This window comes from Solea senegalensis, linkage group LG9, assembly GCF_019176455.1.
Source record: "Solea senegalensis isolate Sse05_10M linkage group LG9, IFAPA_SoseM_1, whole genome shotgun sequence".
In the NCBI taxonomy this organism is placed as follows: domain Eukaryota; kingdom Metazoa; phylum Chordata; class Actinopteri; order Pleuronectiformes; family Soleidae; genus Solea; species Solea senegalensis.
In genome coordinates this window covers 18891795-18906340 of record NC_058029.1, presented here as the reverse complement: position 1 = coordinate 18906340, position 14546 = coordinate 18891795, and the positions used below count along the sequence as shown (strand labels likewise).

The 14546-nt window shown below is 40.6% G+C and overlaps 2 protein-coding genes across 4 annotated transcripts; both read right to left on the bottom strand.

Moving 5' to 3' along the window:
- Positions 1-389: 389 nt before the first annotated feature.
- On the bottom strand, positions 390-13583 carry rad54b (RAD54 homolog B). Of its 3 annotated transcripts, XM_044034670.1 has the most exons (17): positions 13507-13583; positions 13231-13400; positions 12370-12514; positions 12086-12278; positions 6912-7151; positions 6103-6402; positions 5466-5628; positions 5124-5349; positions 4915-5001; positions 4715-4835; positions 4066-4205; positions 3688-3978; positions 3356-3519; positions 3012-3273; positions 2086-2152; positions 947-1144; positions 390-873 (listed from the first exon to the last, which is right to left on the bottom strand). In XM_044034670.1, exons 3-17 carry the CDS (start codon positions 12505-12507, stop codon positions 647-649), a joined length of 2817 nt encoding a protein of 938 aa, XP_043890605.1. In that variant the 5' UTR covers positions 12508-12514; positions 13231-13400; positions 13507-13583; the 3' UTR covers positions 390-646. The 3 variants fall into 3 exon arrangements, with proteins under 3 accessions (XP_043890605.1, XP_043890604.1, XP_043890606.1); XM_044034669.1 differs by having other exon boundaries at positions 13231-13583; XM_044034671.1 differs by having other exon boundaries at positions 12370-12511; positions 13231-13583.
- Positions 7480-11726, bottom strand: LOC122775004 (fibrinogen silencer-binding protein). Its single transcript, XM_044034673.1, has 2 exons — positions 9271-11726; positions 7480-8882 (listed from the first exon to the last, which is right to left on the bottom strand). The coding sequence occupies exons 1-2, from the start codon at positions 9675-9677 to the stop codon at positions 8327-8329; spliced, it is 963 nt and encodes a 320-aa protein (XP_043890608.1). The 5' UTR covers positions 9678-11726; the 3' UTR covers positions 7480-8326.
- Positions 13584-14546: the final 963 nt, after the last annotated feature.

Here is a 14546-nt window from a genome sequence, read left to right as displayed (position 1 = left end):
TCAATGGTACATTCAACATCCAGAGATCCAGTTATTACACAACAAAGACCACAGATGTCCCACATCTAAAACCCCACCAAATACCAGGTGGAAACACGCTTGGCCTTGTTTGCCTCTATTCTGCGCAGACAGCCATAAACTACAGTTGTATGAATGACTGTTAACACGTTCTCTCCGTAGCACCCAGGTTCTGTGTTAACACAACAAATCCTCACAGTGACACAGAAAATATTACTCTTGATGGACATGAAAGTGCCTCACTTCCATGCTTATGTGGATATAAAGCATAACTCGAACACAAACACTCCATACTTGCATCTAATGTGCTCAACAAATTCAATAACGAACATTTTTACTGTATTTTTTCTTACCTACATTCCTTTTGAATGTCATTTATTTAATATAATTGAACAATTTCTTTGAATAAATAAATATGAAATTGCCCCAAGACAAAATACAGAATCTCACAAGCATTGTCATTAAAAACAGTTGGAGACTATTGTTGGCAAGTTGCTCGACATGTTAAGTGTGTTGTCATGTGTTGTAACTAGGCTACAGTCAAAGAACGCTTAGAAAGGCAGGGGACAAACATGTGTGAAGTGTGTGTGTGTCATCTGTATCTTACGTGTCATCTAGTCTGTATTGATCAAACTGTGTGTGAAATGGTGGTCTGGAAAGCAAAGGTGATGTGGTCACGTGAATGGTCGAGGTAGGGGTCTGAGAAGGTGTGAGTGTCACCGGAGAAATGTCTCCACTTCATAAGCTCGGACATACTGAGATGCTTCGGTGCCGCCGCTCCTCTGCGGTCACCCTGACGACCGAGCTGGCATGGCCGATCACTGACCTGCTCCTCCTCCTCCTCCTCTACGATGACTGAAAATAAAGACACAAGTGAGTGAACTGACAACAACCAGTCGCAGTGTGCGGCGCATGTTTGCAAGCTTACCTGGGACTGACCCGTCCATGCTGCAGCTGCAGTTCAGCAGGTCGTGAGTTAGAGAGGGCGTGTCCGTCAGGCTGAAAAGATCTCGCAGTTCATTGGTGGAGAAGCTGGTGTGCTCCGCCCCTTTGCCCAGGTCAACCACAGTCCCAGAAAGCCCCTGTTTGGACACTTGTCTCTGGAATATACGCTCCTCAATAGTTCCTGTGAAGGAGTAACGCAAATCCCAAAATTAAAGGCACTACATGTAAGATTTTTCATTCATTAATCTTTTATGACAGTGAATGAACAGATTATAATGAGGAATTTTGACTGGAGTGTGTAGAAAATGAAACAAATAAAGAATAATAATAACAATAAATTAAATAATAATTATTATCTTTTGCTCCATCTTAATATACCAGTGTATGAAGTATATGTGAGGAAGAGGAGGATGATGAAAGAGTAAATTATCTTATTGAGAATAAAACTGCCTCTAGTGAAAAGTCTGTAGCTGACTTACACCAACGTATTTTAATGTTGGCGATAATGAGCTCAGCCACTGGATTATAACAAGATCTTCTGCAACCTCCTACGTTGACTGTAATGGTCTGTAGACTGACTTCAATTAATTCAGAATTAGAATTAATTTTATTTGCAGTTAGTGATAATCAATCTGACCCCTTTTATCTTTAAACACACCAGTATTGAACAAACACAAAAAAAGGGGTTGTCAGGTACCTCGCTCACCCAGCAGCACCCCAGCCTTTGACCCATCCTGGGATTTGAACTGGCAACGACTCGGTTACAAGCCCATGATTTATAATCTTTTTTAAGATTCTTGTAGTTCACGTTAAAATGTTCAATAAAAATTCTTGTTAACATGTTTTTGGTAATGCCAGTAATGTTTTTGTAGCATTAGTTCATCCGTTCCTTCTGTGCACAAATATGGACATGCATATTTTCTGAAAGCTTACAGATAAAAAAACACTTGTTTCTGTTTATAAACCTTAACATATATATACATACTGTATATGAAAACACAAATAAGTGCAGCCACATTGTGAATTGTGAACAGGAAATATTGTCACACTGTCCCAGGCCAAATGTCAGATTCACAGTCTGCTGAATTTCCTGGCACATTTGGTGAGTTAGAGTGTTCTGACCTGCAGTGAGGAGACGATAGATGTGCACAGTCTTCTTCTGTCCATCTCTCCATACTCGAGCCATGGCCTAGAGACAGAGCAGAAAATAATGCTACAGTGGAGAACACACACATGCACACAGTACCACCTGGTGGACAGGCACGTGGGTCAGTAAAGTGAGTTATTTAAAAAAAAAAAAAGGTTGCACTTCAACAGTGAAATTCTTATTGGAGCGATGAACCAAAAATCTAATAAGTGTGAGGAGGCCAAAAACATTCCTCTGGTTTATTTGATTCATACCACAAACAAATACAAACGAATACGCCCTTTTGGCACAAAGAACCAGAGAATTACTGTATGTGACTGTAATAATAGTGTAAAGTAATTTACTTCTGTAAGTCAGATCATTTTGTCTGGACCAAAGTAAAAAAAAAGAAAAGACTTTTTGCATGAAGTGAACAGTGACAGTAAAAACAAAGACATGAAAGTCACACTGACTCACAGAAAACTGGTACCAATCTATATTTCATTTTTATAAGGAACATGGGAGTAGAATGTCAAATTATTACATAGTAGTAGTAATAGTAGATAGTACACTATCATTATCATGTGACTCAAATACTTGTTACAGGGGTTATCAATATTTAGAGACATATAATAATGTTTCATACAGACACCTAACAGGCAATTACTCTTTTACAGCTGCCATTCAGCAATTGATTCAACAGTTTTTCATTATTTAATTACAACCTAACTGTCACCGCAGCTCAAACAACCAGACTCTCCTTTTCAGGAGGAGACCATTTGCTTGTCTCAAATATTCAGCATTCTCATCCACCAAATAAACTGCACTTAACAAGATTGCACGGATTTGACAAAACATGTCAGCGTAGGTGTGCAGACACCACGATCATATGGGTGTGAGTGTATGTGCGTAGGGCTGTTACCTGAATATCATTGGCAGGGTTCCAGTCAATGTCGTAGAGCACCAGATGTGAAGCACCGATCAGATTAAGTCCCACACCTCCTGCTTTAGAGCTCAGCAGAAACACAAAGTTCTGAGAGTAGGAGCTGTTGAAACTGTCCACCAGCCGCTGTCTCTGACTGGTAGGCGTGTGTCCATCTAGTCGACAGAAGGTGTAGCCCATATGTACGCACAAGTCCTGGAGCAAGTCAAGCGTCTGAGTGTAGTTAGACACTACGACCACCCTGCAGCGGCACAGATACACATCAAATCTGCCACAAAATATAAACAAATAAAACGGTGCTCATGTAAATGTGGGCCACATACCTGTCTGAAGGGCTGAGCTGCTGGATGGCAGCCAGCAGGTCTGACAGAACAAGGAGTTTTCCAGAATCACTTGTGTTGAATCCTCCTGAAGAGTAGGATTCTGGAAAGAGTTCTGCCAATCCATCATACATTGAACTGTCCTCTGACCTGCGGTCGGTTTTCTCCTAAAACAAGGACAACACATTTCTGACCGTCATGACTGAGATTCAGCCAACTCTCCAAGAACTCACCACAGAACTGATACTCAAGAGTTTAATAAATAACTATAATGTCAAGAAATGAACGATGATCAATATGGTGTGGGAAACTGATGCTAAAGAAAAACATGTAACCTTGACAGTGGAGTGGAGCAGAGCAGGGTGGTTACAGAGCTTCTTCAGTGCAGTGATGCAGGCCAGGTGTGTGTGAGTCTGTGTGGAGCCCTGAAGGCAGGCTCTGAAGACTCGATGACATAGGAGTTGCCTGTAAAGCTCCAGCTGCAGAGAGGACAGGTCACAGAACAACGTCCACTCGAGACGAGGAGGCAGGTAGCGGTTGATGATCTCCTGCGTCCGCCTCAGGATGAACATACCAGTCAGGCGAGAGAGCTCGGCTGCTCGCTCTTCTCCCAAAACCCTCTCCTCCTGTTGGCAGAGAAGGACCAGGTCAGATATGGCATTATCTCGATATACAACAGATGCAGATTTAAAAAAAATAAACAGGAGTGTTACCTCCGTGCAGGAGGGTTGTCTGGAGCGTAGAATGGGTTCCTCATACACTTTTCTATAAGCAGTTGATGACCCAAGAATCCCTGGGTTAACAAACTCTATAATAGCATAAAACTCCTGCAGGTCGTTCTGTACTGGAGTCCCTACAAAACACAAAAAAACTATTTATTTTAAATATAAACAAATGTCCATTCCAGTCAAATCATTGTCAAATTACTTCACACAATCCTGATTAGGCCTATCAGCTCCACACAATTCTCTCCCTCTGTTCCTCGTATCGGAATGTAATTCCAATGCTGCACACAGGAAGTGATTCCTTTTATGTCAACATAGATGGACACCTATACATACACCCATAGAATCATTGTGCGAGTAAGGTGAGAAGGCTGCAACACGCTGGAGTATGACTTAAAACCACAAAGCAGCGCCCAGAAAAAGTTGCAGAAGTGAATTCAGTTGCTCAAAAAACATGTTTATTCAGCAGTTTTACAGGATCAACTCTTTTGGCCATTGCACACCACTATGCCGCCCCTGCATACACACTAACACTTACATCATTTCTGTTCACAGAGATCGACCAGAGGCAAAATAACATCGACAAAATCACCTGAAGTTTCACAAGGCAGCTTTAACTAACATGGAAAGTTCGTACCTGTAAGGATGACCCTGCGGTTACAGCTGAGGCTACTGAGAGCAGAGGACGTTTTGATGTTGCTGTTCTTTAATCTGTGACCCTCATCACAAATGACAAGCCCAAACTCCACTTTTTGTACCTGAAAACAAAAAAGAAAATCAAACCTGGTGCATTTAAAACCGGTCATGCTTAAAAGGTGAGACTTGAGGCAAACAAACCTGTTCCAGGCAGCGTAACAGCATCTCATAGCTGATCACCAGAACGCTGTGAAGAGGAGATAACACAAACTGCTCTATCCTGTGGTCCTGCATGTGTCAAAAAATTTATTGACTGAATAAGTGACTTAATACCAAGTAGATTAAGATGATGATGATGATTGGTTCATAAATCCACAAAAAGTAGAATCTCTGTCCCTCCTCCCCCTCACCTGATCTACAGTGAAAACACTGATCCTCTCACGGCCCAGCCACTTGTTAAACTCTGCTCCCCAGTTCTGCACGAGGCTGCCAGGTGTCACCACCAAGACACGCTTTGCAACTGGTTTTCCACCATAAGGCCCCTGCTTCAGCAACGTCCAGGAGAGTGCCACACTCTGGAGGGTCTTCCCCAAACCCATCTCATCAGCCAGGATAGCACCGTGTCGACCCACAGCTCTGAAGCAAGCACATCAACATTTTATTTTCACATTGATTTTTTTGGGAATCCTGAAAATAGCTATGATTGCGCTGTAGGGTTTAAATGAATTAACTTAGTTCTTTGTATTTGTTACCTCATGCCCATGGCACATTCATAGAGGAAAAGCAGGCCATCTCTCTGGTGGGGTCTCAGGTGAGTGGTCAGATGTGGGTCAACGACAACATCGACCACAGGAAGGCCTGACTTGTTATTAGACCACTGGTGGTTGGCAGATGGTCGAGGCATCACCAGTGCACCTGAGGGTTTGCATTATAGTGTATAAACAATGTTTCTAGATGATAAGTTGGTTTTGTTTTTTTCGTTTTTTTAAATCACAGTCATATTAAAAAATAAAATAATGATAAAATGATTATCAAATAATTCATTTGATAATTAATAATTTTCTTCCGAGGTTATTTTATGTTGCAAAAACCTGGTGTACACAGCAGACATGTTTAGATATAGTAGGACAAACACAGGTTTTACCAGTAACATTAATTAGGGTTTCACTCCAGGTTTAAGGGAGCCAGGGTCGTGCTATTATTCAAGTTTAAGTGAAGGTCTCATTAAAAACATGTTTTCCTTATTTTCTGGATGTCTTCAACAAACAACACATCTAATGTTGGCCTAAGACTTTTGCTCAGTCCTGTTTAAACCACAGATGGTAATACATAAAAACATAAAACACATTTTTATTCCAAGAAATAATGTTTCTGATCTAGCCTACATACCTGGAGCTTGAGGGTCATGGCGAGGTCTTATGGTTTGTTCCTGCTCTGGTTTAACTCCTGGATGCTCAGCTCTTCCTGCCTGTGTTGGAGGGCAGAACGGTTTGGATGCAAATCGGCGAGAACTGGGTGGAGCTGACTTTGTGTGTGGCTCCTCTTTCTCGATTTGGACCTCTTGAAAACAGCGTCCCTTGGCATAGTCCTCAGCAGAAATGACCCCCATCACCTCCACCTCCTTCCCACCAATCATCAGTGTCTCTCCCTCAGAAAGAGATGCCAACACAGACACCTTGTAGCCACTACCTGCATACAATACAACAACACATACAAAACAACAATATCTCACTCACTGTGAATAAAAGTCCACAGCAAAACACAATCATTTCAGAGGGGGGCGTGTCTGCTTGAGGAGTTGAAACATCTCTCTCTCTCTCTCTGACATGTAAATCACTTAATTTAGGTCATCTACAAAAGGTGTCACAGGACATGACAGACATATTTTGAAAATATTGATTGTAGCATCAAAAAAAGCAATGACTCAAAAGTTGTTGTCAAGCCACCTACAGTTGACAACTGGGAAGAGGAAAAACAATTCGATTTGTATACGACAAGCTGGACTAAATAGACAAGGTTTTGGAGTAGTTTGTCCTTAAGATCCTAATCCCAACTGTGGTGTGTTGTCCAATTTAAAAGGTCATAGTGCCTTATTATGTTGTTGTACTGTGCGTCTAATAGTGTCACTTTTTTAAAGCAACACTTTGGTTGTGTACAAAACCATTAAATGATACTGTCACAGAAAAAAGAGGTCCCACCTTTGCCGATGTCTTTTCCTTCCATGTCTTTAAGTGTGACTGTGCGTCCTCTCGTCACCAGCACGGCATCACCCTCCCACCTCTTGTGTTTCTTCTTACTGGCTTTACACCACATCACACTGAAGTAACACGCTCCGTCCTGACTGCAGACTGAGTCCACGCCTGCAGCTCCAGCAGAGCCTGCAGAGGGCCGCGGGGTTTGAGGAGACCCAGGAGTCAACTGAGAAGAATCGCTCACTCCTGTCACACAAAAGATGTACAAGAGTGAGTCTGAAGAACAGAATAAACTTGGACACAAGCCGCCAGCAGATGTCACTGTTGCCCTGAGCCTGAGCCTATACATCACCACAGACCTTTCAACAGATTTATGGCTCCCTCTGTTCACACTCACACACCTGAATACCTGAGTGAACCTCGGTCAACAAATAAGCTTGATCTGCACGTTTTAGACACTTGCTGCATCATTCAACAGAGCAAAAGAGTTTAGTTGGCATCTGTGTGATCCTTTGCCACTTACCTCTTAAACAAAGATAAAAAAAGAAAATAAGACGAAGATGCCAGTGCAATATTCAACGTTACATTTTTAATAGAAATAAGCAAACATATAAATATAAACTGAAATAAGAAAATGGAAATGCTCATATTCCAACATTACAATACGATCAATGCAGTAGTTGCATTAAATAACAGTAACATCACAAAAACACATCTCCCTTCTCGTGTTCACTCTACTGGCAATTAATCCAGAAACCAAGAAGAATTTCTGATCATTCACTTTAAGGCCTAAAAAGTTTTGGAGTGTTTTTCTTTTCTACTTTTTTTTTTTTTTACAACTAGCAAAACTATAAAATGTCAATTTAATCTGGCTAAATCCGAGTTCAACAGATTTCAGTTCAATAAGGCATGAAACAATCTGCCATAATCTGTCACATCTTCTCGGCAGACTTTCACACTCCTGTCCCTCCAGTATATCATTATTAGAGTTTATGAGTCATAAACCTTCTAGTAAAGATCATTAATGCTATTCTAACATTCTCACAAACACATATTCGTCGAGGATCCAGGCAATAAATGTACCAGTAAGGTATAGAAAAACAGGCACAACTACAAATATTCCCTTCTAAAAATCTGGACTGGAACAGTTATTATTCCTGTTTTGACCCATCACAGTGTTAGTAATAAGAGCATCTACAAATCTGCTGCCAAAAAAGTACAGGAATAATAAATCACGTCTGACCCAGCAACACAAGTCAGCCTTGTCCTTCTATATCAAACAGAGTTTCAGTGTTTGTATGAGGCACCATGTTTCCAAAACAAACAGCTTTCAGACACAGAGTTTGATTTCTAATCAGGGACTCCTCAGGAGCTCTGTCTGTCTGTCTGACACTGCCTACAAACATGCATGGCAACGCTTGTTATAGAGGAACTGGCAGTCCGTGTCTCAGTCGGGCAGCCTTTAGTTTCTCCACTTTAATCTTGGCTTTCAGAAGTTCCTCCTCCAGATCCTGTTTCCTCTTCAGCCCCTCTCTTTTCTCCTCCAGGTACATGGCAACCTTCCTGTGATTGGCCAACACTAACTCGTGCTCCTCTTTGGCCAGATGCAGAGGGCGAAACCTGTTGTACTCCTGGTGGGGGTAAATGTCGCTTTGGAAGAGGTCATGGTGTAAGGGCAGTGGCGAGGTAGAGAGGGGGACGTTAACAGAGGAAGGAGAGGGAGACAGGGATGCTTCATACTCATGGACACTACCCAAGTCCTGCTCACCCTCCCTCTCCTGGCCTCCATCCAGCTCTGGGCCTGTGTTTATAGAAAGAATGGGGAGGTCTGGCGGAGGTTTTACATCGTCTTCAGGGTCCAGCTGCACTATTTCATGGGGGGCATTTGAGATAGCTGCTGAGTAATCCTGGAGTCCAGCCAGAGAGGAGCTGCTGCCAGGATGCTCAATTGGAGAATTGTGCTTGCTGTATATTAATCTACAAATGGGAAGAAGGACAAAAGATAAGTACAAATAGTGGGTTTACACTACATTCACTGAATATCTCTATCCTGTTTATGTGAAGTGTGTGGATTGCTTTATAGTCGACAAGAGGAAATTCAAAGATTTTCCAAAATGAAATATCAAAGCTTTGCTGGCTGCAGTCTCTTTGCTGAGAAAAGTTTCAATGCTTTTCTTTTGTTTGTTTCACACAAATACTTAATATCTCTGGCAGATGATCACAGAGTGTGAGAAAGTTTAAAACACGAGTCTCAGAAAAGAAACATGCGAGAACAACAACCAACCAGCTGCAAGCAAATGACAGTTTGTACAATGTCGATTCAAATGTACTGTGTTTGTAGGTGCATGTATGTATGATACTGTACCTGCGCAGTGCCTGGTCCTTTTCATGGATGGGCACATGGTGAAACAGGTGAGGGATCATCTCCATAATTCTCCTGGTTGGCTCAGAGATGCTTGCTCTGTACTCTGGCTGTGCGTGTCTGCGCTGCATCACTTCCTGCTTGGCTGACTCCTTCAGCCTCTTGTAGAGGGTCCTGAGGCCCTGAGCGGTCCGGTGAGGTCTGTCACCTCCCAGGGCATTGTACTGCACAGCCACGATATCCCAGCACTTGTTCTTGTCCACAATGACCGCATGCTTGTTGGTGTGCTCCTCCAAGATGCGGATGTGGGGTCGCACCAGCTTCAACAGGTCCAGCTTTTCAGAGAGGGTGAAGTTGGAGGAGCGAGCCTTACCCACCATACTGGACATAAACACAGAGCTGGACGCCATCTCGTAGCATTGCGGATTCCCACTGACCAAGTCTGGTTTATTGTGGTCAGCCCTCACTAACCACAGTTCTTCTCACCTGTTTTTTGTTGTTCCTACCACTGGCTCCTCTTGCTCCACAGTGATAAAACTACCACTGGTCTTAGTCCCAAAAATGTCTCATTTGCCATCTCTTCTTCTTCTCTATATCAAACATAAGTGTCTAATATGTGCAATGGAATCATACACTACTCCTGGCTGCACTCTCAGCTACGCCACACTACAAAAACAGGCTGTGCTGCACACAATAAGAATCAGGCTTAACTAGGCCAGCCTCGTTTAGGCCCCCGCCTACCGCAGAGAGCTTTGGATGAATTCCTCCCAGCTTAGCCTGACGTAGCTAAGCCGCTTAAGCCCAGCCCGACCTACTTTCAACTCGGTCTCTGTAAACCTCAAACCAGGCACAGCACAGAACGCACTGCTTCTACATTGTAACGCAGTGATGGCAGCAGCGTCTCTGTGCACTGCGTGAATGAGAGAACACACACAGTATGTTTGTTACATGACATTAAGGACCAGGGCTGGCTTTTTTTCTGAAATGCGTGACGCTTTAAAATAACACTGGCTTAACTAACTGAGTGGGGGAGGCGTTTGAACGCGCGCTGCTCATGCCCGTAGATTAACACTCTGCGGTGAACGCGCAGATTAAGTCTTCTCTGCATTGCAATTACTAATACACACGGTCAAAACGTGTATTCGGAGCGTGCGCTGCTCGTGTTAAGACACACAGAGAGAGCGTGAAGTGAGGGGTTTGTTTCGGGGATGAATCACAGACAGACAGACGGAAGGAGCGAACTGGTCCCGAGCTCAGAGCCGCTGCAGCCACACACCACCCCCGCGCTGATTTACATAATACTGGACCTGGATCACTCAGACACAGCGCGTTCTAGGTCGATGTGGACTGACGCTCACTCAGGATAACGGACCATCAATACATTCCGAAAACCTTGCTTTCAATAGCAGCCATGTAGGGCTTATATTAGACCACGTGTTCATACTCATTCGAGTTGTTTTCATCGGACTTTCAAACACGACACAAAGAATTAAAAGGCATTTTGAATAAAATATAATGCAAAAACGACACCTGTTTGGAAAAGGTCACGTTTAGGGGTAAAATACAGGATAATTTAACCATAACGGTTTGTTTTTTGTGCTTCTGCTGACACCATGTTTTCATTGTTGATCAAATAGAAGTAAGAAGGTCAGCTGCCATGTCATGGTGCAAATCAACTTTCCACAGCTTCAATTTTTGGCATTTATAGAGAAACATAACACTTTCAGACAAATGATTGTGTTAAATGCCAATGAAAACAGATATTAAATTTTAGTATCAATAAGTAGGCTTAGTATCAATGTTTTAATACAATTTGATGCGGACATGGAAGCTGAAAAATTTCTAATTATTTAATATTAATGAATTATTTTATTGTTAAAATTAAATTGTTATTTTCTCTACTTTTATGTTTTAGTGTGTGGCAGATATCTTTGGCGCACTTTTTCAGTGAGTGCATAAATGTTTTAGGCAATTTACATTTTCAATTTCGTATTCTTTTTTAAATTTACTTTTAACAGAATATTCTATATTACAAGTAGTACGCTGTTTGTACACTGAACTGTTTGTACACTGAACTTATTTAACTGAAATAAAACTATTTACATATTGAGATACACATGCAACGTTTAATTGTAGCCTAAATTATTTCTTATGGTGGACATTTAAAGACAATCAGTGGTCATCAAGTTGGAAAATTGCAGAATATACAAACTCTCTGAGAAGTTAAAGACCTGAAGGTGTTGCCAGTGGTGACATGTTGAGTATGATCAACATACAGCATTAGTGTGGGCTGTAAACATGAAATATATCTCTCTCTCCACTACAAACAATAATTCATACTGGGACTGCAACTAATGACTATATTCATAATCAATTAATCGGTTACTTGGTTGTTTAATAAAATTTCATAAAATGCTGAAAAATGTTGAGCAGTGTTTCCTAAACAAACATGTTTTCTGTCTTGTGGAGCAAAAAAAATTAGAGAGCTTGTTTTAACTATTTAAAAACAAACAAACACTAAAATTGAATAGTAAAATAGTTTACTATCAATTTAGCAATCGATTAATAATGAATGAATCGTTGCATCCCTACTTTAAACAACGATCAGTATTTTGATATCAGCATTAACAGTGTATGTTTTGACATGTATTGTATTAAGTGAAATGAATTGCTGAATGTTACTGTATATATCTTTTTCCCTTCACATCAGTGAAATACAAATTAATAAAACTCATAAAGTTTCTGATTCCTGAATACAATAAGCAGGATAAAGTGGTAGACGATGGATGGATGTTTCAGCCACAAATCGGTGTCTTACCTGCTAATCTTTTGCTTTCTGCAAAGTCTGTGTCAGTTTCAGGATATTCCAGCTTGGCATCATTTTCCTTGCTTTCTGTCGCATTGAGAACACGAGCCAGAGCCCTGGACAAGGCTGGAGCAGGCTGTGCAGCTTTGAGCTGGTTATCACCACCGGTCGTACTAGGTACTGGTGCTGCCAGGCTTTTTTGGATCTGCACAACAAGGGGAAGGGAAAATACTGAGAATGTTTAAAGGCACACTGGGTGGTCTATGAAGATGATGAGTATAATGCTTATATTTTACCTTTTCCAGTGCATTGCCTAATCCAAGTTTAGGGGAAAGGAGCTTGGAATCAATGACAGTAGATGCGCCAGGTGGCACAAATCTAGGCTTTTTCACTGCATTACCAAAGAGCTGGCTGGGAGCTGCTGAGCGTCTCATTATTCTGCTGGAAAGCCACAGTAATTTACCCAATTAACACAACAAACATTAATGATCAACATGTGATTTAATTAGTATGTTATTAATTCACAAGGTTAGAATAAATATCCATGTCCAGAGTAGAGATTAACAATCATTTTGAAATAAAAAATTGCAATTTGAAACAATGACGTGTTCTATGTTTTATGAAATTTAAATCAGATACAAAACATAAATGTTATAAATAATTCATAACTTAAAGGTCTCATCGTTGCATTGTAGTATTAGTATTTTGATGGTATCATACAATAATGCTGTTCTGATTTTTCAAATGTAAAACAGTAAATACTGAACCAACGCAAACTGTAATCGTAATATATGTGAGAAGATATTCAGCCCAAGTCTTTACTCACTTAACACACAGTACAGTGAGCGTAATGTGTTTAACTGGGTTTATTGTTCATGCTAGCTTCATTTCCCCGTAATAATATATAGTTTTTAGTGATGCTTATCACGTAGGTATGAAATAATACAGGTGCAAGGACTCGTTTAAACAGAGGATAATTACCTAATGGAGGTATTTCAAACTTCTCTGACACACAAATAACAGCTCGCGACTCCAATAAAAATCGTGCTAGATTGAGCTATACTGAATACTGTGTAATCACAGGCCGCTGATAACCAATTCGCCACAGTTCACTGTCTAAACGTGTTAGATAATGTATAAAAATGTGTATTACATACCCGGACAAACCTAACGTTTGTTGACAACATTTAGAGTTTCCTCGGAGTCAGTCTCTACATCCTGTTCCGTTTCTCCCGCTGAATATTTTGAAGAAGCTGATTGGTTATCCTTACGTGACGTCGGGGGCGTGGTCATACTGTTTGTGGTGCGTTTAGTATCTTTGACGGAACTGCGTAAAAATGAATTGTGAGTAAGACCTTCGAAGTGTAGAGGGCATTATTATTATTACTCTAAGAAGAAGAAGACGTATAATACGTCAACAAACAGCAACATACAGGCATTATGTCTTAATTAATACGTGTCCTCACGAGGATAGATATCGCTCTCTCTCTACTGCAGTCACGATATCTGACACTCGTTTCCCCGTGGTAAAGGAAGGACATAAACATCCGGTTTTCAAAATAAAACACGGAGAGCACTGTATCTGAGTGCACGTTTGGAAGCATATCTTTGGAAAAATAATGAAAATCCTCACAGCTACGTTTCACAGACCTAGTAACTGTATAAAGAGAGTTGTGTTCAGCATTACTTGTGTACTGGATATCTGAAATTTGTACTGTACAGTTTTTGCGAAATTTAAAGTCCCATATTTGCATGTTATAGAAAATTTATTTTTTATTACATCTCAAATTGAAAAATTTTCGATTAAAAAATGCAAATATGGGACTTTTAACTTTAAATGTCTCTAAAACTGTACAGTAAAAATGTCTGATATCCAGTACAGTAGTAGATAATGTGCTGAACACAACTTTTTCATTCTGATTCAGAACTTTTAGAGAACTCTCTTTTTGTCCAGTCCCTCTAAAATCAAAACTGGGATTATATTATTTTAAGATATGAATCCATTATTGGAAGAAGATTTCTATATCTAATAACTGGTCAAACAATATTTTTAAAGCCTATTTCTCATAAAAATCTATTAATTCACATAATGATCTACAAATATCCCTTGATTTATGTAGCGTCCCCGGCTGAATGATGGTCGAACTCCTTAACTGATGGTTCATAGGTTTATTAACGTTAAGGTTGCTCCAATAAGACACACTCTGAACACACCTTGAACACACCGTAAGAGCTATGGAATAAACAAAAATATTATTACCAACTTTATAATGTTCATAACAAATCAAGAAACTGAAATAATTGTCCCTTTCAGACCGACAGACATGCCCTACATCGCACTAAAAGCAGCGTTATTGCTAGCTTAAAATAAATTAAAACAAAGCCAAACTATAGAAGGACATCACATTACTTCTAAACATTAAGTACAAAATTAAAATGAAATGATGACAAACCTTGTGCCTTTATCAGCCAG